This window comes from Nelumbo nucifera, chromosome 7 (genome assembly GCF_055504915.1).
Source record: "Nelumbo nucifera cultivar China Antique chromosome 7, China Antique-T2T, whole genome shotgun sequence".
Taxonomy (NCBI): Eukaryota; Viridiplantae; Streptophyta; class Magnoliopsida; order Proteales; family Nelumbonaceae; genus Nelumbo; species Nelumbo nucifera.
Genome location: NC_142655.1, coordinates 8,616,037 through 8,642,357, shown reverse-complemented (window position 1 = coordinate 8,642,357; position 26,321 = coordinate 8,616,037). Strand labels below are relative to the sequence as shown.

Genomic DNA, 26,321 nt, shown 5'->3' with positions numbered 1-26,321 from the left:
TGAGCATAACATATAACATATTTAATCATGTAAACTCTTAATCTCTTTATTTTTTCCTAATTGCACCACTTCAAATAATTGATGGGCATTCTAAATTGTCTGATAGTGCAGCTAAATGGTTACTGTCTTTTGCTAGCTGGATAATGTCAACTGCCAGAGAGGCATTCTAAATGATTCAATAAGGTCTTACGATTGTGTTACTAGAACTAATAATGATGATTCCATCTATTAGAAAAAAAAGAAGGATTGAAACATGGACTAGTACATCCAATAAAAAATAAACACCGTGATCTTTAGATGGACCAGCAACTGATATGTGACTAGGTCTACTGGTCCTTTTTACACATCTTATTTCTAGCAGATGCAGACTCATTCAATTGCAGAAAAAAGGGTATATTTCCTGTCCCAGTGGGAGGAGCTATGCAAGAGGAGCTGGTGGCCTCTATGGTAGCTGTTAACTTGGCAGGAACACAGAGATTTGAAAGTGATTATGGAGTCAGATTCAACCGTGACAGTAGCAGCGCTTCAGGGTCAAGTCAATCTATTTCAGCACTTAGGTGATGATCTTTTACTTACATGGCAATCTTTTGATAATTTACAGATTTAGAGTGCTTTTTTTTTTCCCGACATGGCACTTGTTTTTTCTGTATAGTTTGATGTCCTCCTTCCTGGCCGAAGAAGAACATGTGCTTGGGCTTTTTTTATGCTCTCTTAATATATCAATATTTATTTCTGTAGCAGAAGCAGCAACAACATTCATAAAGAAAGCTCACTTCTCATTTTGGCCTATCAACCAACTTCACAGTTTGTTTCCGTCAATGGATCATTTTTCTCTACAGTTCATCATAATCATCTAATATCCCCTTGAATGAATATTATGATCTAAAACCCAACCAGCCCCAATCAGACATCTCACCTTCTCAACTTTGTGCTCTATTTGATATTTTGTTAATCTTTCCAACCATTTAAATGACCTCAACCTCCAAATTCCAATCTTTGGACTTCACTGTTTGTTGCATTTCTTTGCGACTGTTGAAATCTGCTTGATCAATGGGATCCTGAATCCTTAGGAGAACATCTTGACCTCCCTACATCCCTGATACAAGATATTTGGTCCCCAAAATGGTTAATCCGTATTCTCCAATCTATGAGTGGTCACCTGCATGGTTTTGGAACAAATATCTGGCTGGCTGACGTGTTTCACCATTCGTTATTGGTCCAGACTAGTAATGTAGTAGCTTGGGTCTTGTCATCACACCTATGTGAATTGTGATGCCCTATGACTTCATGGTTCTGTATTTTGCACTTCATCAACTGGTCTTAACATGTAAACAGACTAACCTTGCAATGAACCCTACTAGTTTACTGCCACATATGCAAACAGGATAATAGTTTATCATGTAGCATCCACCACCAAGAATTGGGGGGGGGGGGGGGGGGCATTAGTGAAAGATCAATTTTAATCTGACTGCTCTATTTATTTTTTGATTAAATTAATTTGATTGTTCTGACAAACATTGTTTATGTACACTTCTGATGCCAACTATGAATCATGCAAAAAATATGTTATCTTCACCTTCTATCATTTACCAACGAGCGACTTTATGGGTCCTGTTTGAAGGCAGTTTCTCTAGGAAGAAGTTAATTCAATTTATCTTAGTGGTCTTATCTCAAGATAAGTTTGATTCTTGCCTCAGGGAAGCTGGAACCGATCCTGATAAACCATCATTATCTGATGTTTTAGACCTAAGGTCTCTAGGGGTGTATAACAGAAATTACCCTTGGAATGGATCTGTTAAAGTGAGCCGAATAGGGGTAGTTTAGTCATCTCATGTTTGTTAAGTACCTTGCTTATGTGGCAATTTTATTAGAGATACTCTACCCCACTCTTAAGTGAGGGCAGTTTAGTCTTTGTGAATGTTATTAGCACCTAATAAACATTAGGGGGTCGAATGAATAGTGAATCAATGAGTTTCGACTAAACCCTCATGTTCTCTCTTTCTCTTTTCTTCTTCTTCTTCATCTTCTTCTTCCTTCTCTCCTGGTTTGGGTTACTGTAGCTGCATTCGAAACATGGTATCAGAGTGAGGTTCCTGACCTGCTTCAGTTTGTAAAGCATCTCAGCTGTGTTCGTGACACCTTCTTCTTCATTTAAGGTTAGTTAATGGAGAGAACTGATTCGCCCTAGGTCTGAGACATCACAACTCGTTTCTCTCTGCCGCGCCACAATCTTCTTCATCAAGGAAAGTGATTTCAACAGTGAATGGTTGGTTGATACTCTCAAAGGAAGGTTGGTTATCTAGTCATTTTGTGTTGCTGGTATTTCTGGGTAGAAATCTTTCAAGAATCAGTTAGTACTGATTAGAACCTAGAGAACTAGGTTTGTTGTTGCCCTAGAACGAGCTGTGTACAATAGCCGAATGGTGTAGGGGCTGCTGCAGGTGGCCAAGTGGTGTAAGGTGTAATGCAGTGACCTTGCCGAGTTCTTTGTGGTTGTGTAATGCCCTCTTAAATGTGTTAAACAAGTCTGAACTGGGTGTAGCAAATTTGACTGTGTTATGGTGCTAGTGGTGCACAACTTTTATTGAGTGGTTGGAAGAGGGCCTACATGTGATAGTGAGTGCTAAATTGATGCTTATGTGGTTCGTGGATTTGTGAAGTCAGCAGTAGTGTGAATAAGAACAAGGCGTGGGCTCTCATTGTTGTGTTTAGGGACTGCAATAGGTGCTGAAATATCAAACTGCGAATAATATCAGTCAGCTTGTAGCTGAGAAGTCAGGTTAGAGGCAACTGTGAAAGAGTACAATGACAGCAATAAGAGATGGGTACAATGATCAGCAACCTAATGTGATGGTTTCCCCCGACTATCTAGGGGTACAGATGACCTCAATTAAACTGAATGGGGAAAACTACGTTCCATGAGCTAAATCTGTGAAAGTTTTTCTTAAGGCAAAGAGGAAAGTGAAGCATGTACTCTAGGGTTTGATGATTGGGAACAAGAAGATGCTCAAATCATGATTTAGTTGTGGAATAGTATGGAGCCCAAAATTAGTGCCAACTTCATGTTCCTTGATACGGCTAAGGATATATGGGAGCATGCTAAAAAGTTATATTCTGGACAAGATAACACAACAAGAGTATATCAACTTTATCAAGAGTACTTTGATTTACAACAAGGAACCAAAACACTAGAAGAGTACTATGCCTACATGAAGAATATAGGGAATGAACTCAATGTCTATCATCCCCTCACTCTAGATATTAAAGTTCAGCAACAACAAAGGGAACAACTAGATGTTACAAGATTCTTGGTGGGGCTGAAATCGGAGTATGAACCAGTTAAAGCCCAAATATTAGGGAGCTACACCCTTCCTACACTTGATGAAATATTCTCACGGCTTTGCAAAATTTCTTTGGGACAGACAGAACCCCACACAGTCTGATAGATTAACACTTGTGACAACTAGAGGAGGTGGACACAGTACAAGAGGGGGAGGACATGCCTCCCGAGGTGGCCGTGGCAGTTCCATGATTGGTCGGGGTGGTCGTGACTCAGGGGGAGACCGTGGCAGAGGGAAGAAGAACTCTGCGAGGAAGTGTACTCATTGTGGTAGGGAAGGACACACAATGAATTTCTGTTATGACCTACATGGCCCTCCCTCCAAATGAGCTAATCATGCTGTAGCAGGTGAGGTTGATATCAGTGACAGTAAACAGGTAGAACGTACTCCTCTCCCATCTACATCTACTTCTGGGAGGGAGATGGTGAGTGTACCGCGTGATGAGTATGAACAGTTCCTTCAAGCTACTTTACTGCATACCACTGCCACACTTGCCCACTCAGGTATTGTTTGCATGTCATCTAAAACCTCTCACTGGATTATTGACTCTGGAACCTCAGATCATATGACCGGGACTCCAGGTGTGTTCCCTTCTCTTTCTGAAACCTCCACATCACAAACTGTTACACTTGCCAATGGGTCATCATCTCCCATCTGTGGTGTTGGTAATGTTGACATGGCTTCTGTGCCCTTATCATCTGTTTTATATGTACCTAAGTTTCCATTCAATCTTATGTCTATTAGTAAATTACCAAAGTTCTTAACTTTTCTTATGTCTGTTAGTAAAATAACCAAAGCTCTTAACTGTTCTATTATCTTCTTTCCTTCCACCTGTGTTTTTCAGGATCTCAAGACGGGGAAGAAGATTGGTGGAGGGCATGAAGCTGGTGGATTGTATTATCTTGACGGTGGTGGATCTTCAATTGCTCTTCAAACTTCACTTACTCCTCTACAATGGCATTGCCGACTGGGACATCTATCTCTCAAGGCTCTCAAGATTTTGGTTCCGTCATCGAGTCATTTGTCAGTTTTGCAATGTGAGTCATGCCAGTTTGGGAAACATCGTCGTGTGCCCTTCAGTCCAATAGTTAAGAGTCGTATGTTGAGTCATTTTTCGTTGGTTCATTCAGATGTTTGGGGTCCAATCAAAATAGAGTCTTATAATGGGTACAAATATTTTGTCTCCTTTATTGATGATTGTTCAAGAATGACATGGATTTACTTAATGAAAGAAATAAGTGAATTGTTTTCCATTTTTCAAAAATTCCATGCTGAACTACGCACACAATTTGGTGTTCCTATCAAAATTCTCCGTTCAAATAATGGTCGTAAATACTTTCTTGCTTCATTTCAACAGTATTTAGAACATGACATTATTCATCAGACCTCATGTGCATTCACCCCTCAACAAAATGGGGTAGCTGAACGGAAGAACCGTCAGCTTCTTGAAACTGCTCGGTCTATTCTTCATCACATGAATGTTCCTAAACGGTTTTGCAGTGATGCTGTACTCACTGTATGTTTTCTCATTAATCGGATGCCCTCTTTCATCCTTCATGGTCGGTCCCCCTTCTCTATCTTGTTTCCCACTTTATCTCCATTCCCATTAACTCCTTGTGTCTTTGGTTGTGTGTGCTTTGTCCACAATCTGAGTGATGGAATAGACAAGCTAGATGCACGCTCAATTAAATGTGTCTTCCTTGGCTACTCACGGACTCAAAAATGGTACAAGTGTTATAATCCCATTACCCAAAAGTGCTATGTCTGCCCTGATGTCACATTTTTTGAGTCTGTCCCCTTTTCTCAAGTCTTGAAGCACCTTCATCTCCACCCGTACTTCCTCTTCCTCTTCCTGTCAGTGATCCCGTTCTAGATGCTGTTGTTGGAGTAGACTCATCACCTCATCCAGTGCAGATCATCACCGAACGACCACCAATCCGGCAAGTGAATACACGACGAACGACACCGGCCCCTCCTCCAGCTTATACCTCATATGCGGATCCTCTCATGGCTCCTATTGTTGAACCTTCAGATCTTGACCTACCCATTGCCTTACGGAAAGGTAAACGTAGTTCTACCCTCCATCCCATTTCCAATTTTGTTTCATTATCTCGTCTTTCTACCTCACATCGCCAGTTTGTTTCACTTTTGTCCTCTATTTCCATACCTAACAATGTTCAAGAAGCTCTTAGTTCACCTGGGTGGTGGCGGGCAATGGAGGAGGAACTTTCTACTCTTCAACATACTCAAACGTGGGGACTTACTACTCTCCCACCTGGTAAGCATGTTGTGGGCTGTAAATGGGTGTATACTGTGAAATACTTGCCAGATGGTAGTGTGGAGCGTCTGAAAGCCAGACTTGTTGCTAAAAGTTACTCACAGTTGTATGGAGTGAACTACATGGAGACATTCTCTCCGGTGGCTAAGATTGGTTCTGTTCGTGTACTAATTTCCCTGGAAGTTATGTATGATTGGCCTCTGTTTTAGCTTGATATAAAGAATGCCTTCCTCCATGGTGATCTTGTGGAGGAGGTATATATGGAGCAACCACCTAGGTTTGTTGCTCAGGGGGAGGATGGTAAGGTATGCAGATTGAAGAAGGCAATTTATGGGTTGAAACAATCGCCGCGTGCTTGGTTCGGAAAGTTCAGTGAAGTGGTGAAAAGTTTTGGAATGAAGCAATGCCAGGTTGATCACTCAGTGTTCAACTATGACTCAGAAGCTGGGAAGATCCTATTAGTGGTCTATGTGGATGATATTGTCATTACTGGTAGTGATAAATTGGAGATTGGCAAACTAAATGTATTTCTGCAAAATCATTTCCAAACAAAAGATCTTGGAATATTAAAGTATTTCTTGGGAATAGAAGTTGCCAGGTCAAAACAAGGTGTAAATCTGTGCCAAAGAAAATATGTTCTTGATCTATTGGAAGAAACATGATTGTTAGGTGCAAAACCTGCTGAGACCCCTATGGAACCAAATGTTAAGTTGAGCAGTGATACAGGAGAAGTATTTGAAGATCCTAGAAGGTATAGACGACTAGTGGGGAAGCTGAACTATCTGACTATCACGAGACCTGACATATCTTTTGCAGTCAATGTGGTGAGTCAATTCATGCAGAACCCTCGTATACCTCACTGGGATGCAGTTATTAGAATTGTAAGGTATCTAAAAGGAGCTCTAGGCCGTGGACTATTGTATAAACCAGGAGGAAAACTTGAAGTAGTGGGGTATATAGATGCAAACTGGGCAGGCTCAGTGAATGATAGAAGATCTACTACAGGTTATTGCACATTCCTTGGAGGAAATCTTGTGACGTGGAAGAGTAAAAAGTAGATAGTTGTGGCCAGAAGTAGTGCTGAAGCTGAGTATAGGGCCATGGCACATACTACTTGTGAGTTAGTGTGGTTGAGGAATCTTCTACAAGAAATTGGGCTTCACATGGATAAACCTATGAGACTGTATTGTGACAAACAAGCTGCATTCCATATCTCATCCAATCCTGTATTTCATGAGAGAACAAAGCATATAGAGGTTGATTGCCACTTTGTGAGGGAGAAGGTTCTTGCTGGAGAGATAAACACAGAACATGTGGGCTCGAATGATCAATGGACAGATTTGTTTACAAAAGCTCTAAGCTCAGGGAAAGTGAACTATCTATGTAATAAGCTGGGATTATATGACATATATTCTCCAGCTTGAGGGGAGTGTTAAAGTGAGCCGAATAGGGGTAGTTTAGTCATCTCATGTTTGTTAAGTACTTTGCTTATGTGGCAATTTTATTAGAGATACTCTGCCCCACACTTAAGTAAGGGCAGTTTAGTCTTTGTGAATGTTATTAGCACCTAATAAACATTAGAGGGTCGAATGAATAATGAATCAATGAGTTTCGACTAAACCCTCCTGTTCTCTCTTTCTCTTTTCTTCTTCTTCTTCTTCATCTTTTTCTTCCTTCTCTCCTGGTTCGGGTTACTGTAGCTGCATTCGAAATAGGATCAACATAGAAAGGACCATCAAATGAACTGGAAAGAAGAAATGAACAGAGATGAGGTGGCTTAAGCATATGTATCATACTATCATCTACATCTAGGGAAATATATGATTTCTAGAAGTGAGGCTGGTTAAGCATTGTATTGTGTATTGGTGGCAGCCAGTAGGAAGGTTTAAAGGACCATGGGTTGCCTGACATCTTCTATTTTCTGGGAAGGTAATTCAAGCAGACCAGGATTATCGGCAAGATATTTTCTGCTAGTTTGACAACTTTATCTACATGACAGAGTCAGAGAAGATCCTTGCTCCTCCCTAATCAGAAAATGGTCATTACCCAATGTTGGTCTTAGCTATCTGGGGTCTTGGAAGGGGTGGACTGGATCACTGGATATGGACCTAACCTTTGGCATTTGCTCCTCCCTCATCAGCTATTAGAAAATATGTGCATCATCTCTTATGAGAAATATAGACTTGAGGACTTTATTTTATATAATATCCTGAAGGGTTTCCATAACTCAAGAATCATAAGATTGTACTCTGTATTTCATTTACAGCTATCTAGAATAAATGGTTTTATGTATATGATAAACCTCCAGGCTGTCTTGAGGACTTCATTTCCATCAATGCTACCTCGGAAATTGTCCAGAAGGGTTTCTATGACTCAAGAATCATAAAAAGATTGTACTCTATATTTTCATTTACATCTATCTAGAACAAAAAAGATGGTTTTATGTACATTACAGGTAGCCAGGCTGCCTTAAAAGCCAGTTCAACATGTAAGAAAGGAGAGCTTTCTCACCCAAGTACAAAGTTCTATTAACTAACTAGATGAAGGATCTTTCTGTATTTTATGTTGAACTTAACTTTTAGGTGCTACAAGTTACCACTTATCATATATTATACAATGGAGAAATCTATTTGTAAGTTCACCAATGTCAGCAAAAATACAAAAGCAACCACAAGATAGTGAGCTTGGTACTTGGTAGGCAGCATAATCAACTTACAACTAAGATCCTCCCTCTGGTTATTCAGCTTGAGATTTAGATGAGACCATGGTCCCCAATGAGTCCAAGGTGTCTGGCATCAAGCAATTAGGATGTGCTTCACCATTTGCCATGTTTTGTGTGACAGATGCATTTAGGTTTGCTTGACAGTTGACAACTGCAGGTTGGCAACTTCCTTCCCAATTGACAACCATTTTTGTGTTTCCACCAATTCCAGCTTCTAGAGATGGCCCTATGTGTGGGTGAAGGCATGGAATGTCAGTCTCACACCGTAGGCCAATCCCTCCACTTGCAGATTGGATGCTACAATCACCCTTTCTAAAACTAGTAGTGGAATTACACTGCTTTTGGTAAGGAAAAACACCCAATTCATTGTCAATCTTTCCCCTAAGATCAATCAACAGAGTCTTCAGCCTGAGAACCTCAGTTTCAAGTATTGCCTGCCCCTGTAATTTCCTGATCAGTTGCTGGTTCAGGAGGCGTAGCTTTTTGACTTCCTCTTCCAAGTACGCTGTCTGTGCCTTCTTCTTCTCTCGATATTTCCGTACCGCTTCCCTGTTTCCTGAAGGCCTCCTAGATTTTGTAACGGACTGTTGTTTGTGATTTGGCGTGTCATCTTCCTCAGATGCAAAGACTTGGGTATGTGTGTGGAAACAAGTGTGAGTGTGTGCTGCATCATGGCCAGGAGGGTTACAGGTGTGAGTGTGAGTACATGTCCGAGTGATCTTCGAAAACTCGTCAAGAAAATTGTCTACAGAAGTCGATCCTTGGATATCACCAGCCGCATAAATATCCGGCAGCAAAACCTGATCTGACACTTCTACCTCTCCATCATCCATGTTCATCCCTCTTTCAATGGATCTTCATGTGAATTCATGAAACGACTGATATCAGTTTAAGCTTGATTCCCATCTTGGATTGATAATCTCTATAATCCTAACAATTCGATAATCTCCTCGGGAAAGTTTAAGGCTAATCTCTACAAGTTCACTCACACCCAGTTAAGAAAAGCTCATATACAAGCAGAAAGGATCGATCTGGAGCTGTGTAGGTTCAGGAATATATGCAAAGTCACACAGCTTCCAGAACAAAATCCAAAAATTGCCTACAGCATAAATCCACACAAAGAACAAAAAGTCTATCGGCCTCACTGAATTTTCGGCTCTACCATTACAGATAAAAAGAAAGGGGAAAAAAGCAACTGCAACTGAAAATTGTGGCCTCAGGATATGAAAAGCAACTCTCTTGCGCAATTAAACTAATACCCAAAAGGAAATTCTTCCTAAAAAGAGAATACCTCTGGGATTAAAGGACGACCTAGATGGAGAGTCTTGGAAAGAAGAAGTCAAGCATACCAGACCATGACCCCTCCAAAATGGTCAAGAGCAAAACAGATTCCAAGCTTCAAGTGGAGCAAGATGACAGAACAATATCAAGACTTTCTAAAGCAGCGGAATCTGGGAAAGGTAAGAACATGGGCTTGATTGAATTGGAAAGTAAAGATTCTTCTCCGTTTGTAATCACTAATCATGCGGTGCATTTACCTGGGTCGTCCATGAAACCATGATGCTTCCAGCTCTGCCAGTCGCTTTCTTCCATAATCCATATGTTCGTCATTGAAGCTTACTTACTGGCCTACAGGCCGGCCCTATACCGGCAGATGTCAACCATGATACAGTACTTTTTCTGAATTATGAACCAGATGCTGAGGCTAACAGGATCGGACGGTTCAATGCTTTGCACAAGTTTCCACTGCAAACAGTTACTCTTATTACAGACTTCCGACTCTTTACCCTCTCTAGATGAAAATAACCTTATTGATGGTTTCTGGGATTGCATGTCTCTGTTGAGCTATGGAGAAATCTGGAGCCGACGGTCCAGAGGACCAGGCGTGGCAGCCATGCGAAGCTCTCCTAAAGTCCTCCAACCAGATGTTTATCTGGAGAGTGGAAAATACGACGAATGTGGGTTTACGGGAAGCGTGAACGGTGAACCTGCCAATAAAATTGTAACACGTCGGAAATTTGAATCGGTGGGAACGTTAATGGGTGTTCAGCCGTTAGCTGAACAAACCCGGTTGAACCACCCACAGAAAAAGACAAAAGACCCAAATTTATTTCATTCGAACTCCTATTTTGATTCTTCCTCTCCTCCGAGCCCTAACCCAGGGAAGCACCCCACCGGCCACTCACCACACACCAGTGTCCATGACTGTAGAACGGCGGCAAAAATTCAAGTAGGCAATCTACAGTCTCTCCAACGACTATTTTTCTTTTTCTTCTTCTTCTTCTTCGAAACCTCACGTTATTTTTGCTCGTTTCTTCTTAACAGATCGAAGAACCCTTTGCAACTCACACCGGCTGTTATCAGCCCTCGGAACAAAGGTAATCTCCCCAAGCCCTAACCCCTGTTTCAGTAGATTAAACATCCCTATTATCCTATTTTCGGTTGGAGCTCTTGAAGCTATGAATTTATGTTATTCGATTACTCGGAGGTTGTTTAATAGAAAAGAAAAAGACGATAGGGGTTTGGGCTTGAGGAGATTACCTTAATTTGTTTTAAGGACTGATGACCGCCGGTGAGATGCTAAGGGTTATTCGATCTATTAAGAAGAAACGAACAAAAATAACATGAGGTTTTGAAAGAAGAAGAAATAGTCGTTGGAGAGATTGTAGATTACATGTCAGAGTTTTTGCCGTCATTCTACAGTCACGAACGCCGGTGTGTGATGAGTGGCAGGTGGGGTGGGCTTGGAGGAGAGGAAGACTCGAAATAGGAGGGAGTTCGAATGAAAGAAATCTTTTTTTTTTTTTTGATTTTTTTTGTCTTTTTGTGAGTGGTTTAACTGAATTTATTCAACTAACGGCTGAACACAACCGATTAAATTTCCGACGTGTTACAATTTTATTGGAAGGTTCATGCTTCATGTGAACCCCGGTTCGGTGTATTTTTACACTCCGGTCCAGTTTTGTGGCCGTTTGGATGGGGTGTAAAAATACACCGAAGATCTGTCCAGTTTTCGATGTGAAATTAGATCAAAGCAATGACGGTGTAAAAACACAACGGCTCTTCGTCTCTTCTGAACCTCTCTCCCTCTCATAGTCGAGCACCGCCGGCTAGCACCCTCCACCACCGTTTGATCTTCTCTATCTCACAGTCGAGCACTGCCGATTAGCACCCCACCACCGTCTGGTCACCCCTTTCTCTTCCAATCCTTCTCTCTCTATTGCTCTTTCTCTTCTTTTCTCACTGTGTATTCTCTTTCTCTCACAGGTTCGAACTCATCTCAGAACAGAGGACACACTCAGGTATTATCTTTCTCTTTCTCTTCCAGTTTTACGTTTTTGTAAGATAACCTTTTCAATCGAAAGATTGAAAACTCCGGGCCGATGATGTTCTACCACATGTTAACAGTCTCATTTCCTGCAATGCATTTTAGGACCATTTTTTGAGATCTCTCTCTGGTCTCCCCAACTTATGGTATCATAGCTCCTTCCCGTTTTTAATTTTTTTATTTAACCTTTCTATACGATATTATTCTGCTATTATTGTTTTGAAACCTATACAGTACACAATTGTTACTTATTCAGTGGCTTGGAATATTTTTGGGATCTTATCACAGTTGTATGATTAATGCTAAGTTTTAGACTGATGTCACATGAATTTCTTTCATGTAGCAGTAAATGCTCAGTTTATGTTATAACCCCAGCCGAAGAATATGCCAAATTCAAGGATATTAGTAGATGCATCCTTTACCTGTATGCTTTGGGCTCTTGGTTGGATGTTTGAGAAAGAGTTCCTTATTTGGATGAATGTGTTTATCCAGTTGCTTTTATTTCTGGGCTGCAGTCAATTTAAAATCAGAATATTGAGATCGCCATTGCTATGTTTGAGTCCTGATCTTCTATTTCATGATAGAACTTTATCTTCCTTTATCCATCTACTTTATTGTTGATGTTGCAGTTGTTCTCCTCCTCCTTGTTATTTCTGTTAAGTAATGAGCATATATCAAAGATGAGAATGATGAGGAGAAAATCTTCCCAAAAATACAAGACATGTAGTCATGTAGAAAATATTGAAGCAAAAAGAAATTACTCCACATCCAAAACAATGCTAAAGGTCAAAACGGAATTATAAACTATACCCTGAATTTGCCAACTCCAAATTGGACAGGGAGCTTTTATCACACAATTCTTGAGTTCCTTGCAATAGGATATTCAGAAAGATGGTTATTGATGAAGGGGAATTTGGCCCGACCTCGCAATCACCAGACACGTGGCAAAAGCAAGTAACTCGGGACAGTAGAGCGCCTGAAACGAGCACCGAAAGTAAGTCCAAGCTCACTACTGAGCCCGAACTCCACCAGACCGCTCTAATAGGAGCCCGAGCTCCCTACCAAGAGTCCGAGCTCCCTACTGGGAGTCCGAGCTCCCTATTAAGAACCCAAGCTCCCTACTGAGAACCCGAGCTCCCTGCAAGGAGCACGAACTATATTGGGTCCCAAGCCTCACAAAGCTGTGACCCGAGCTGGCCCATGGCAGCTCGGAACACTCCCCAAACCAAACTCAAGACATCTCGCTCGCCACTCCAACACTTCGCTTCCGAAGCACCAGGCTGACCAAACGTACCTGACACCAAGGACGTCCGTATCCAAGGGTGACGCACCTGACTGATTTGGGATCTGATGCCTGACAGCCGCACTTCAAACGGCCTCCTGCTACCGCCACTTGCCACCGTCGTTACTAGCCGCAGAGACGGCTCCGACAAAAGGAGCAGTGGCGGTTCTGTCCGGCCAGAGGAAATGACATCCGAACTGGCAGGAGCTCAGAAATAATCATGGCCGATCTGACGGAAGCCTGGAAGTGAGTGCGCGAGGTGGTTATAAAAGGCTCCTACCCCCCAGGAACGAGGTATGCTAACTTTTGCGCTATCTGGTCTATCTTGCCTTTGAAAGACTCTAACTTGAGCTTCGGAGCCCTTACGCCGGGTTCTCCCCGGAGCTTCTCTTCTCCCTCCGTTTCAGGTCCCTGCCACTCAGTTCAGAGGCAAGATCGTTGACAGCTAAGATCGGCCGGATTGTGCATCATCAGTTATGCTTTCTCTTGAGTAGGTTTCTACAGTTGCATAGACCTGTTATATAAAATTGGGCTGTTACTTTTCTTCCACATTTAAAGAAAAATAAAAAAAATAAAAAGTAATAGCAATCTCCAAATGATCATTTTGATCTTTGTTTTTATACTTTCTGAAATTTATGACCTCTGTTGATCATCAGTCTTCAATTGAAATTGCAGGCATAGGAAACAGAAAACAAAAGGAAAGTTCTTTTAACAACTTTCACAAAACCCCTTGAGAACTTCATCCCAACTTCCGGTTTCTCTTCTGTTTTCTGTCAAACTAAACATAGCCTTAGTGTGTATGCATGTGTCATTTGAATCCATCTCACACTAAATTCTGGGTTCAGGAGGTTATATAGCAAACTTGGTTTAAGAATTGTGTTTTCATTAAAGGGTTGCAGGTTCAACTTTTATTGAAAATTATTTTTGATTTAATTTATCAGTTAATAATCCAAGTCCCTTTTAGTTATTTTTATTGATAAAATATAATGTATGTTTTGATGATTAAATTAAAGTTTTATTTGTTAATGATATATAAAGATCTGAGCCTGATTTGACTCCAATTTGTCTATATGAACTTCATAGAGATTTCCCTGTCTAACAGTTAGTCTAGTAGGAAATAGAGTTATAGTTGTTTCTTGTCAAGAAGAGGCCAGAACATTGGTCCCACACACATGGCAAGCATAAGCTGCAAAGGCAGGTAAGGAGCATATCAGAACTCATCAGAATTGGCAAGATTATAGTTGTTTCTTGTCATTTCAAGTAGGAAATAGGGTATTAAGGTAAGCAGTAATTAGGGTTTAGGTATGGGCATTTGAAGTTTTTATGATTGAATTCATGATTCCATCATGTGACTAGGAGTTTGGGTTTAGGATTTTAGGGTCTTGTAGTACTTGCTTTGTTTATTCTAAAAAAAGGGTTTTCACATATTTCCTATAGTATTTCCATCATGATCTAATGTTTTACCTAATGAAGATTCCAATGAAACATGTTGCTTTTCCTTGCCGTGAAAGTGAATCAGGTACCGCCCCATATTTCCTGGAGTACTGGGGGGTTCAGCGGTGCATAAGCTTCACAAATCATTATTTACAGTACCATCTCTTTGAATACATAGGTTTGCTGGGAGCAAATAACTTTTTTATGAGCTTTTAGATAAAGTTTATAAAATTCAAAGAAAACAAGTAACAACAGCTTTCTAAAAAATAATTAGTAACAGAAATTAACAGCAAAGAAATAACTATCTTTCTGTGGTTAAACCAAACCAGAAATGTCAGCACAGATAATTAGGATTCAGCACAGATAATGAAAAACATGATGGCATTTAAGACCTCTGCCACAACCTGTGCACAATAGCCCCACAATGACTGGCACAGGCAGGCTTTCTCTTAAGGAGATTGGTGGCAGAACCAAACCTACAAAAATGTTTCTCCAAGTAGAGTTTGGAGCATTAGTGGAGATTCATTCAAACCAGACTATGCTGCAAAAAAGGCTAAAAACAGAAACGGGAAAATGTGATTGAATGGAGAGAGGAATTTGGGGAAATAATATAAATGGAACCTTCTCACCTTCAAAGTAAGGAGGTTCAAAAGCAGGATCATCTTACAAACAGGATAGAGCCAGTGGAGCATGCTCAAATTGAGTTGGGGAAATGCCTTAAGTCTAAAGATTTAATCCCCAGATTGAGAGAAAAAGCAGTAAAGCAACTGGTAAGGCAGGCCGGGTAAGGCTTTACTTTCAATTACTGGATATGAGTCAGCTTTTAGGTATATCAGTTTGTAATTTCAATTGCAGGGGGATCTGCAGAGGATGCAGATCTTAAATTACAGCTCAGGAGGTTGTTTAATAGGGTGTAGCTAAATAATAAATGTTAACGGCTGCATTTCCAAACATGGGTGTAGTTTTACACCCATGTTAATTCCAAACAAGTGTAGAAAATACACTCACATTTACACTGTTTTTCCAAACGTACATCAGTGTAAAAACAACACAGAATTGGTTCATCTTTTGCATTTATCCATCTGACCGTTTTTCATTTACACTGGTGTATTTTTGTATTTACACCTCAAACAAACGAAGCCTTAGGAATTTAGGATGCTTGCATCTTTTCTCCAACTCCAAGGAGCGAAAAAAGACTCGGGAAGTTACCCACCACTCGTCATTGGCAATCTCTCTCCCATTCCCATTCTCCCTCCCTTCCATCAGTGGTTTCTTACTTTCTTCTTCTTCTTTCTTCTTCTCTCTCACTCTAATTTTTTCCTTACTCCCTTAGTTTTCTAGGCGGCAGACATATATAATCTCGTCCCTGCAACCATTTAAGAGCAGCATCAGTCAAGGTATGGTCAATTTTATTTGCGTTATTATTTTCTTTACTGGTTAAAGAAGTTAGGCCATTCCGGTTCCCATTCCAACCGCAAACCAAATGGATCCTAAGTATTTTTTTTTCCGTAAAAAAAGTGTCATTTTTAAATTCTAATTGCTGGGGACATCACAATATCGTGATTTCTGATATATGCTATTTTTACAAAGGAGGAAATCATCCTCCGATCTCCATTCGATTCAATCGCTACAAGAGAAGAAACCCAGGCTTGGGTTCAAGTTGCTCGAGAACCTGCAGGCTGCAACTGCCTCCAACAGTCCAACTCCAAACTTCAACTTGCTACTCTCTTCGTTGAACTACTATTATATTCCCCTCTCATTTTAGCGCCATTCTTCTTTCTTTGCTGACTCTTTTCTATTTTGGAAGACCGAACACTGTTGTGCTGTCTGTGAAGTCCAATGACACAAAATCTGCAGCTACATGTATGTGCTTTGGCTGTTTAATGCTAACTAGCCTCTTTTTTCTCTTTTTTTTTTTCCTTTGGATAAAGAACATATGTTTGTAACTTCAGTAGTTCATTATCAATTTTTCTTATAAGTTAAAAAATAAAAATTATTACTTCAATACTTCATTATCAAATTTTCTTTTAAGTTAAAAAAATAAAAGTTATTACTTCAGTAGTTCATTATCAATTTTTGAAGCTGGGTTATAGATACTTGGGTTGTTAATTATTTAATTATTAGTGATTCACTGCCTTTTGTGTTGTATTGGAAAGAAGCACAGATCTTTTCTGCAATTTAGTATTTTATTGCTTGTTGAAATTAAGTTTTATTTATGGTATCATGCTTACGACATCTGTTTCTTGTTTGTATATTACGTTTTATTATAGAAATTCCAACTATAGCAGAGTTGGAATTAAGAAAAAAGAAAATGAACCTGTAATCGCACTTACGCTAGAGTCTTGCAGTCAGAACAGAAAACCTTACTTCTTGCCATGAGGAGAGAAAACCAAGTTTCTTGTCAAGCAGACAACAAGGTGTGAGAGAGGAAGGGGAGACTAAAATCTAAGAAAAACAAATGGGTGAAAACAAAAATTTAACTTCCGGCAATATGCTCGGTTGGAGTTTGAGGGGAGGGGAGGGGAGAGAGCACAAGATCGTGAAGAATAAGGGAGAAAAAGAAGAGGAAGGAGAGGGGGGGGGAGAGGGAAAAATGAAAGAAGGGGCATTTCCATCCAAAAATTTCAAGGAGATGTCATGTTGGCAGATTAAACCTAAAAAACATCAATAATGCTGACTGGGTGGGGATCTCTGCAAAAACATTTTGAGAGGGGTAAGGAAGTTAAACTAATTTAAAAGTACATGGTGCTGACAAATAAAATTTTCTGTTGTGGTTTTAATAATAAAATTTCCCTATTTCAAACTGGTCTCTTTTACAGTTTACACTGCTGTTGGGCATTACTCTTTGTAGGTATAACATTTAATAAGTGCTTAAAATTTGATGCTTTTTACTGTGGTTTCATCTCTTTCTGATATATTGGTGTAATGCGTACCAAACATATGAACTGTTTGGCAGAATACCTGAATGTAGCATAACTTATTAGACAGTCTGATTTTGTATAGGTCTTTCCAACAGGCCAAGTTTGATTTGGGTATTCAGCCGTGTAAACAATTTAGTTTAGGGGTTATTTCATCTTTTACAATCTCACCTCAATTAATTTGGTTAACTGTTAAACTGTGTATTGAATTCTTACCATGATCAATATAAATTTGTATTTTGGTAGTAGATCAATAGATGTTTATGTAAAAATTCGTATATACTCAAAAAATAATTGTTTGTTGTACTACAAGAATGATCTTAGTGAGCCTTTTGAAGTTGGTGGTAGTTTAATGTCATTTTCAGTTTCTTTATTTGAATGACTTATGGGGTTCTACAAAGATAATAAACTACTTCTTTGAACATGCTCTTAATAGCAAATATGACCAATAACTGGCATAATGGAGATTGAAGATCTAGCAAGTTCATCTGATGGAATGTCTGATCTAGAAGTTCCATCAGAAGATTTGAATGATGAAGAACTTCAATATACATCTGGTTCTATCCCCAAATTGCAATTCAGGTAAAGCTTTGGAATTAAGGAAAGGGTAAAAGAGGGAACACTTAAATCCTACTTTTGGAGTGTTGTTCTGAAATCATTTTATACCCTTATCTGCAGGAAAGATACATCTAAGGCTCGTTGGAATGCAGAGATGGGAATGGCTGAGGTTATTGAAAAGAAAGGCAAAATGTGGATAACAACAGGAATAGTTCGAAGAGGAAAGCTCTACTGCACAATTGAGGAAACCTTGTATGTAACATGGCAACTTTGTTTTTGACTTTTTTTTCTCATGGAAAAACACCTGAAAACTATTCAGGCTTTTGATCTTTGGTTATTACAGAAGGTGCATCTTTCTTTTTTATTTATCTTCAAAAAATAAAAAAAGGATACAAAGGGCCAACTCTCAAGCGGAGAGCCTCCAACCAGGCCAAGGAGACACACCCTGCACCAACTCAAATCAGAAACACCACAAAACCAACACCAGCCCATGGCCCCAAGACAAAAGCCATGTAAACACACAAGTTTGAAGCAAAGAAAACAAAGAAAAGGAGAAGTTAGGCTGGGGTGGGCCAATATTCCGGCCTGACCCCGGCCCAAAACTACCGACTTAGACTGCAGCTTTTGTTCCTCTTCCACCCCTTCTTGCCCCTTTTGTATTTTTGGCTCTCTCCTTTTACACTCCAGGAGGGAGTCAAAGCTATCGAACAGCCAATCTGATTCAGCTTAGCTCAAAGATTCCAAGTCTATGTCCTGGAATGTTCTCTTAATCTTGGACCTTTCACAGCTGGTTTTCTCCTCCAATGCTCTTTCTTTTAACCATTCTCTAACCTGTCTTCACTGTCTGGGAAGGTCACCTCTAAAATCTTCCCGAAACGTAAATGCTCCTCTACAGCTAGGTCAACAGTTGGGGATACAGTCAAATCACACTCAACTGCCCTGTCCTCTTCCTCTTTCTCTTGGAGGGTGCGTCACTGTTCAAATGCTGCCTCCTTGCTGAGTGGATGTCACCACCACTAGAAGACTCTTCCGAATTCTCCTTGGTTTCCCCTATTCGGGCTGCCTTTTGATTTTGTAGACTTCCTTCAGAATCAGTCGGCATGTGGACTATGATGGACTCCCCATCTCTTTACCTTTCCAGGAGCTTCAAAACATCTCTAATCTAATGATGGAACAATTACAGAAGTTGCATTTTTGATGAGATGCTGTTTTTGAATGACATAATGGATGTTAATATACCAGTTTGTTTCTTTCCTATCTTAGACATTTAATGTTCTTTATTGTGCTGCTAATGTTCAAGTGTTCATTTCTCAGTCTCTGGTGGGTGAATCTAGAGTTCTATAGTTCTCGTGGATGCATGCTGAATGATCAATTCTATGTTTTGGAAGCTTTCATAATTGTCAATTAGTAGTTCTCCTCTATGTATGTAATTTGTTTGTTTGCTCATATATCCACTGTCTAGTTTTCTCATGCCAAGCTTTACTTCTCATTTTATCATGTTTGCTAATTGTGAAGTCCAAATCCATATTTGAATTGAAATTTCAAGTTAAAAGTTTAGCAAGGGATTCTTATTCCAGGAGTGCCCTGCTACTTTCATGACAATTTGCAATGAGAATAAGAACTTTAGCAAGGGATTCTTATTCCAGGAGTGCCCTGCTACTTTTATTAGTTATCAGGAAGCATACTATATATATATATATGTATATGTATATAGCAAAGTTTGCTAGTTGAGTGTTTTACAGAAGAGGTTGTTGATAAAAAAATTGTGGAAAAGAACTAGATGTCTATGAGTATTACATGTGGCGTCAAAGTTGGCTGCCAAAAAGGCTCCATGTGCTCCCAACTCCATACTCTATTCATGTGCAAGTTTACCCACATGCCCAAACTTAGGTATTCAGCAGCTAATGTCAAATAGGAAAAGGTCCAGAGAAGAATATTGATATATGGGCCAGCTAGAATTGGAGGTGTTTTCACAACTTAGATGTAACAACCTTTGGGCTCTTAGTGATCCTATTATGATGTGAAATCCACTAAAAGGGGAGGTTGTTATGCTTCTTACTGGCTCTAGGTAGGGGTGAATTTGAGAAGAGTTGAGCCAAATATTTGGCTATTCGAGCTTGTCTTAGCAGTAAAAACATGAGGCTCGAGTTCAATCTCGATTCAAGTTAGAGACCTGAGATCAAATTTGGCTCAACTCAAAAGCTCATATTTTTGAGCTCGGCTAGGCTCAATCAACAATGAGCCAAGCTTCATATAAAAATAAAACTATCCATATAAAAACTATTTATCATATACATTAAAAAACAAAAAATATTATATATAATATAAGCTCAATTAGAATTTATAAAAAGAAGCTCAATTTATACTGAGCCGAATTGAGCTTTCCATGAGTTGAGCTCGCTTGATTAACAAAAGAACCTATATTTTGAGCTTGATCTTGGCTTAAAGCTCAGTTTAGACCAAGCTGAATCAAGCTTATCACAAGTCGGGCTTGAATAGCTTGTGAAAAGCTCGATTCATGTCCACCCCTTGCTCTAGAATTGCTAAGAGGCTGTGAATCCTCTCTCTGGTAGTTGAAGAAGACTTGGCCAATGCCATAGCTTTCAAGGCGCCAAGGTGAGTCTAGGCGATAGGGGGGCGCCTTGTCACCTAGTCACCTAGGCGATGGATTTTTTTAAAGTAAAAATCACATATCCTAGGGTAGTTCCCTAGGTTCCGTAACCAACTTTCTTTAATAACTATCTGTCAAGACTGTTGGAACAGACCAACAGAAGGCAGTTAGTCAGTTTTACAAGAGGAGGCCACATCAGCTCAACTAACCAGCCACTTGTAATAACTGCCATCCACTTATAACAACTGCCATCCAATTGGATTGTCAAGACTGTTGGAACAGACCAACAGAAGGCAGTTAGTCAGTTTTACAAGAGGAGGCCACATCAGCTCAACTAACCAGCCACTTGTAACAACTGCCATCCACTTGTAACAGCTGTAACAGTCAAGATTGTAGCACTATAAGTAGTAGAGCAGAAAAGGAATAGAGGAGGACTCTTTCAGCATTAAACTCTCTCTCTCCAAGAATTCAGGAGGTTGGCCCCTCGAAGAGCCCTGAGTTAGGCAGGTTCCTAACACTATCCATAATTTTCATAAGAAAATTATAAATTTCATGTTTAAGTCTAGAAAATCAACGTATTTATAAGACGAAAAAGAAGAAAGGAAAGAAAATTCGAAAAATATAGGGGCTGAGCCCCTATTTTTGTTATAAGAAGAAAAAGAAGATGTGGAAGAAGAAATGTGTTGATTAGACATCATTTTAAGTTCTTCCCTTACTTATTGGTTCAGATTTTGAAGTCATTGAGGGTTCAATACATCAGTTAGCAATGTTTGTGTTGATTAAACCCTAACAAATAAGAAAATAATAAAAAGAAACTAGTTTATAAAGACAAAAAATGAACATTTTTCTTTAATAATGTCTATTTTATAATTTTAATCCCAAAAAAGAAAAAAACGATATAAAAGTATTTTATTACACATTATGCAAAACTGCTTGGAGACTGGGCGAGGCAAGCCTCCAAGGGTGCCTTGTCGCCTAGGGGTCACCTTGACAACTATGGTCAATGCTATCATATGAAGCAAGAGATTGGAAGAGGGCCATAGAACTCATTACTCTAGTTGCATCATATATATCTTATATTCTTTGGATGTATAAATGAGATGTATCATTGTTCCCTAGATGGATTAAATTAATTGATGGCCATTTATTAGATAGGATCTATAATGGCTCTTATGGAAGCTTTAGCTTTATTACTTGCTTCTGTTGCTCTCATCATTATCCATTCTTAGGGCTTGGAGTTAATTTGTTATTACTTTTTAGTGTAAACCCTCGGATAATCTGGCCTCCTTTTTGTTCTTAAAATACAAATTTCAGTTACCTTGTCAAAAAAGGAAAAGAAAAATAAAAGATACAATCCTATTGTAAAAAGTAATAGGCCTCAAGTTGTATATTGAAGAAAAGGTATACAGGGATAATGGAGCCTGAAAGGACTCCTTGTACAATATGTATAAAAAAATCCATGGCTTGTACATAAGATTACTCATTCACACCTTTCACCCCTCATAAGTCAAAATTACCATTAGAATTTTGGTTGAGTGTTAAAATATTACTTTTTAGTGTAAACCCTCGGATAATCTGGCCTCCTTTTTGTTCTTAAAATACAAATTTCAGTTACCTTGTCAAAAAAGGAAAAGAAAAATAAAAGATACAATCCTATTGTAAAAAGTAATAGGCCTCAAGTTGTATATTGAAGAAAAGGTATACAGGGATAATGGAGCCTGAAAGGACTCCTTGTACAATATGTATAAAAAAATCCATGGCTTGTACATAAGATTACTCATTCACACCTTTCACCCCTCATAAGTCAAAATTACCATTAGAATTTTGGTTGAGTGTTAAAATATCCTTGGAGTCATTGAAACAATTCATGTCTTTCAGTTAAAAATCAGGAGTCCATCCTCTTCCATTTTGAAAGAAAATTATCATCCTTATCTAAGCCTTGTCCCAACCATTGGTGTTGGCAACATGAATCCTGTTTCGCTATTCTGTTCTGTTCAGTGCCATATACATTGTCAAATTATGGGCGCTTAAATAATTTCTTATCACTTCCACCCAAAATTTACCTACCTAATTATCAAAAAGGTAAAAAAAGGATTTTCTTTAACATCGTGGTTATCCGTCAATAGTTTTTGATAAGATTGATAAGTTCTAAGAATTAAATGATTAATTTATCAGTATGCCAATTCTATTCGTTTTATAAATTTAAATGATCTTGTGAGCAATGAAATCAGTAGTTGATTGTAGTCCCTTTTTTTAAGTTGATTTCTTGTTGATGGCCTATTTTTATCTGACATATTGATGGAAATATGAATCTTTTCCTTCTTAACAGATTTTTATGTTGATCTTATGATGCTTGTCATAATGCATGTAGGTTTTTGGGCAGTGCTGTAATGTTTGATGTTTATTGGATCAACCTTTTCTAATAAGGGTTGAATTCTATATTTCAGGTTAATTTATCTCTAATGAAAGTTATCGTTTCTGATAAAAAAAAATGCATGTAGGTTTTTGGCTGAAATAGGGGCACTGCATCTGTTGGATGTTGATGATACAACACTTTTCCTGAAAGATTTATATGAGAAGGTTGCAGAAGGAAGGAGTGGGTGCTGTTGGGAGACTTTTGAGGTTTACAGACACCTAAAGTCCCTTGGGTACATTGTTGGTCGGTATGGTGTCCCTTGGACCATGAAGGGTGATAATGGCTGTAACTCTACTCTTCAAGGAACAGCAGAAACCAGTACAGTTTCAGACAGTGAATTGGTGAACAGGTTTTCCTTCATCAACCAACGTGAAAATTTGCAGATTAGTGATTTGAGACCGGATTTTGAAGTTTACCTTCCTAACAACAAGTTCAGAAAATCATCTCCTGGTGATCCAAGTTTTATGCTCTTTGTAACTAGGTAATTAAGCACAATGTTGAATGTTATTGATTATAATGCATTCTTTCTACCTACCTTTTAGCAAGTTGGAAAGTATTGATAAGCCTAGTTTTCAAATCACAGCAAATGTGATAACTATAAAAACTTGGCTTTCTAATAAAATGGATAATGAATCATATATTCTCCAATGTCTTGAAAATATGGGAAAAATGGATTATATTTTTGACTGCTGGTTGTTTAGAACACTTGAACTTTTTTATTTTCTTCATCTTCCCCCTTAAGTTGGAAAAGAGAAGCGATAGTTATTGTAACATAGAAACCATAGACATCTTTTCTCCAGCAAAAATACCTAAAAGTCATTTAAAAAATTTTATTCATGTCTTCTTTTTTCATTTATTTATTAATTTTTTATTTTAACATCTCTCCTCAACTTTACGACAGATCACGCGTACATATCAAACTGAATATATTTTTGACCTCATATGGGGTGGGGTAATCTGCTGATGGAACTTTTGTTCACCCTGCAGTATTGCCTGATTGATGTTATCATGTCAGACAGTGCTGCAATAGGGACTTCCTGACTAGGTCTCAGATGGAGCATATGCCCTATGAATTGTTTCTTGATATTCCTTTTAAGCATTAATATGCATTTTGTCTTAGATCCATTGGTAACATAGTTTATCATACAGGGCTCATCCACCATCAAGAAATGAGATCGAAGAACTAGAGAGGAAGTGCAATGGCATTCCCTTAAAATTCTCTCATGTAGACCATGGGCGAGTCAGTTTCTTTTCCATCAACAGAGTGGAGCTTCCAGTCCTACCCTGATACGTACAAGTAGGTGAGTTGGCAAGAAATGTGTAGGGAGAGTTTGTTTGGATTGGGGATGCCCAGGTCTGGCTGTTCTTTATAAAAGCTTTCTGTTTTTTATTTTCTTGTGGGCTTCAGTGAAGGAAGCTGTTGTAGTTAGACTTACAGGCCAGCTGCTTTTGTTTTGAGCGGTTTGGTGATCTTCTTAGTTAATGAAAAATTTTCTGTTGCTTTAAAAAAATCAAAAGCTTAGTCAAGAAGAAGAGAAGTGGTTTCTTGATCTAAATTGTTTTGGACTTGTGAGATTTATGAAACTGACATTTTGATGTCAAATAGTTATATATATTATGCAACTTCAGGTTAGACAGGGACAGTATAGTTGTAGGTGTTTTGATTTTTGGATTATTAAGGAGCTTATTGGGAGTGCTATTGTTATATGTAGGAGGGGCTTTGATCTTTATTTTTTTCTCCTTGGTGGTTTCTTATCACCTGTCATTGTAATTTTATTTTCTTTTAATAAAACTTTCTTTATTATTGAAAGATAAAAAGTTAGATAGTAAAGGTATATTGTAATTAGGAAAATGGCACTAGCATTTTCACTGATTGTGCAGAAAAGTCTGTATGATCTTATTCCTTGTTACAAATTTGAATAGATTAACCTGTAGGCTGTGATAAATTATTCTGGAGTATCAAATGCCAAATATTGAGCAGATCTCAGACCGTTTTGAGCCGAGTATTTTCTTTGAAGGGCTTTCAGGATATCTGCAGCCTTTGTAGAAAGGTAATTTTCTTTGGTTTACAATTTATGATACAGCAGCCTTTTTAATATAATGATTGCACATTGCAGGAAGAAGAATCAAAATTCAGGTGATTCTGATAAAAGAGAAAATACTGTGCTGCAGTTTTCTGACATGATTGCAAAAAGGAAAAAGGTATGGACCTCTAGCAGTATGATCAGAAGGAACATAATTGCCATTTGGACCTAAAATTTCTCATTGAGTGGCAAGTGCAACCGTGTAACTACACTAAATTTGTATGGTATAGTTTCCAGAGCTTTGAGTCAATATAAATACAGTCAATTAGATATGGCGTTCCTGAGATAAACCGATGGGTCTCCAAGATTGTCTTGTTCTACCAATAATTTAGACATGGATTGCAATCAATAGACTAATATCCCCAAGGTTGCACCTGCACATAGGTGATAGAAACTTCTGATAAGGAATTATAAAATTAAAAATAGAGGCATATTTAGTGACGATCAGGGCAAGTACTTCTCATTCCAGACTGAGGCCTTGACTGGCTGCCAATTTGCTGAAAGCCTCACTAGTTTTTGACAGTGAAAATGATTACTCTTGAAAGGGGCATAATTTGGAAGCAAGAAAATATAATTTAAATCTTGTTAAAGGGAAAATTTTCGATTTTGGATATGAAATCAGAAATGAAATATGCCAATTTGGAAGAATTTATTGTGGATAAAGTTTATAGTGTTTTATCAAAATAAATAAAAAAATAATACAAGTATAAAAATTATCCTTCATTCACTAATTAAAGGGAAAATTTCTAACAAGTTTGGGTTAACTTACTGGAGCGGATTTTTTGGGATTATGTGGAAAGGTCTGGAAACGGATATAGAAGAAGTTGGGCCCCCTATATCTCAAATCGGGTAATTGATGAACTTTCTTGTGTTGGAGCATGAAAAATGATTGTTTTTTTGGATGGATAATTGGTATTGTCCTAGAGGATGGATGAGTTACTCACCCAATGAAAACGTTATCCCACTCCCGCCTCATGCGGTACCTGGGCAAGTGATCGTGTGAACAATGGTTTTTAAGCTACCTGGGCAATTTTTTCCCGGAAATCACTTGTCCGGAGAAACACCAATCTAAGTATGACCTTGGACTCTGGACTCTGGTGCCTAGGGACAACTTGGAGTTGGAAACAATAGTCATTTCTAGGCTTTTGAGCCGTCTCTCCACTAGTTTCTTAAATTTACAAGAAGGAAAAGCTCATCTATCCATCTTTTGACTGTAGAACTGCTGCAATTCACAATAATCAAGATTATGGAGGCCGAGAATATTTATATACTCGTGATATACTGATACCCAATGAGATGGTGTCGCCATTTGCTAATTGGGCAATCCGATAAAATGTAAGGCTCCCTGA

At 38.8% G+C, this 26,321-nt stretch overlaps 2 protein-coding genes across 21 annotated transcripts; one reads left to right on the top strand and one right to left on the bottom strand.

The window, feature by feature from the left end:
• The first annotated feature begins 384 nt into the window (after positions 1 to 384).
• Positions 385 to 25,262, top strand: LOC104613432 (uncharacterized). Of its 20 annotated transcripts, none has more exons than XR_016078908.1 (9): positions 10,329 to 10,571; positions 10,667 to 10,719; positions 11,609 to 11,643; positions 17,740 to 17,885; positions 17,982 to 18,113; positions 22,974 to 23,369; positions 24,038 to 24,189; positions 24,812 to 24,939; positions 25,006 to 25,262. XR_016078908.1 is itself a non-coding variant. In XM_088892394.1 (8 exons), exons 4-7 carry the CDS (start codon positions 17,764 to 17,766, stop codon positions 24,174 to 24,176), a joined length of 789 nt encoding a protein of 262 aa, XP_088748520.1. In that variant the 5' UTR covers positions 10,329 to 10,571; positions 10,667 to 10,719; positions 11,609 to 13,441; positions 17,740 to 17,763; the 3' UTR covers positions 24,177 to 24,189; positions 25,006 to 25,262. The 20 variants fall into 20 exon arrangements, 17 of the variants coding, with proteins under 17 accessions (XP_088748526.1, XP_088748520.1, XP_010279544.2 ...); XR_016078907.1 differs by having other exon boundaries at positions 11,609 to 13,441; positions 24,824 to 24,939; XR_016078906.1 differs by having other exon boundaries at positions 11,609 to 13,441.
• Positions 7,989 to 10,014, bottom strand: LOC104613430 (basic leucine zipper 23-like). The gene is made up of 2 exons (XM_010281241.3): positions 9,880 to 10,014; positions 7,989 to 9,196 (listed from the first exon to the last, which is right to left on the bottom strand). Exons 1-2 carry the CDS (start codon positions 9,939 to 9,941, stop codon positions 8,356 to 8,358), a joined length of 903 nt encoding a protein of 300 aa, XP_010279543.1. The 5' UTR covers positions 9,942 to 10,014; the 3' UTR covers positions 7,989 to 8,355.
• Positions 25,263 to 26,321: the final 1,059 nt, after the last annotated feature.

Coding starts and splice junctions, on each gene's coding strand:
- LOC104613430 (XM_010281241.3), bottom strand. CDS start 9,941: ATGGATTATGGAAGAAAGCGACTGGCAGAGCTGGAAGCATCATGGTTT. Junction 9,197..9,879: donor TGGTTTCATGGACGACCCAG/GTAAATGCACCG, acceptor ATTCACATGAAG/ATCCATTGAAAGAGGGATGA.
- LOC104613432 (XM_088892394.1), top strand. CDS start 17,764: ATGGAGATTGAAGATCTAGCAAGTTCATCTGATGGAATGTCTGATCTA. Junction 17,886..17,981: donor ATCCCCAAATTGCAATTCAG/GTAAAGCTTTGG, acceptor CCTTATCTGCAG/GAAAGATACATCTAAGGCTC. Junction 23,370..24,037: donor TTTATGCTCTTTGTAACTAG/GTAATTAAGCAC, acceptor TTTATCATACAG/GGCTCATCCACCATCAAGAA.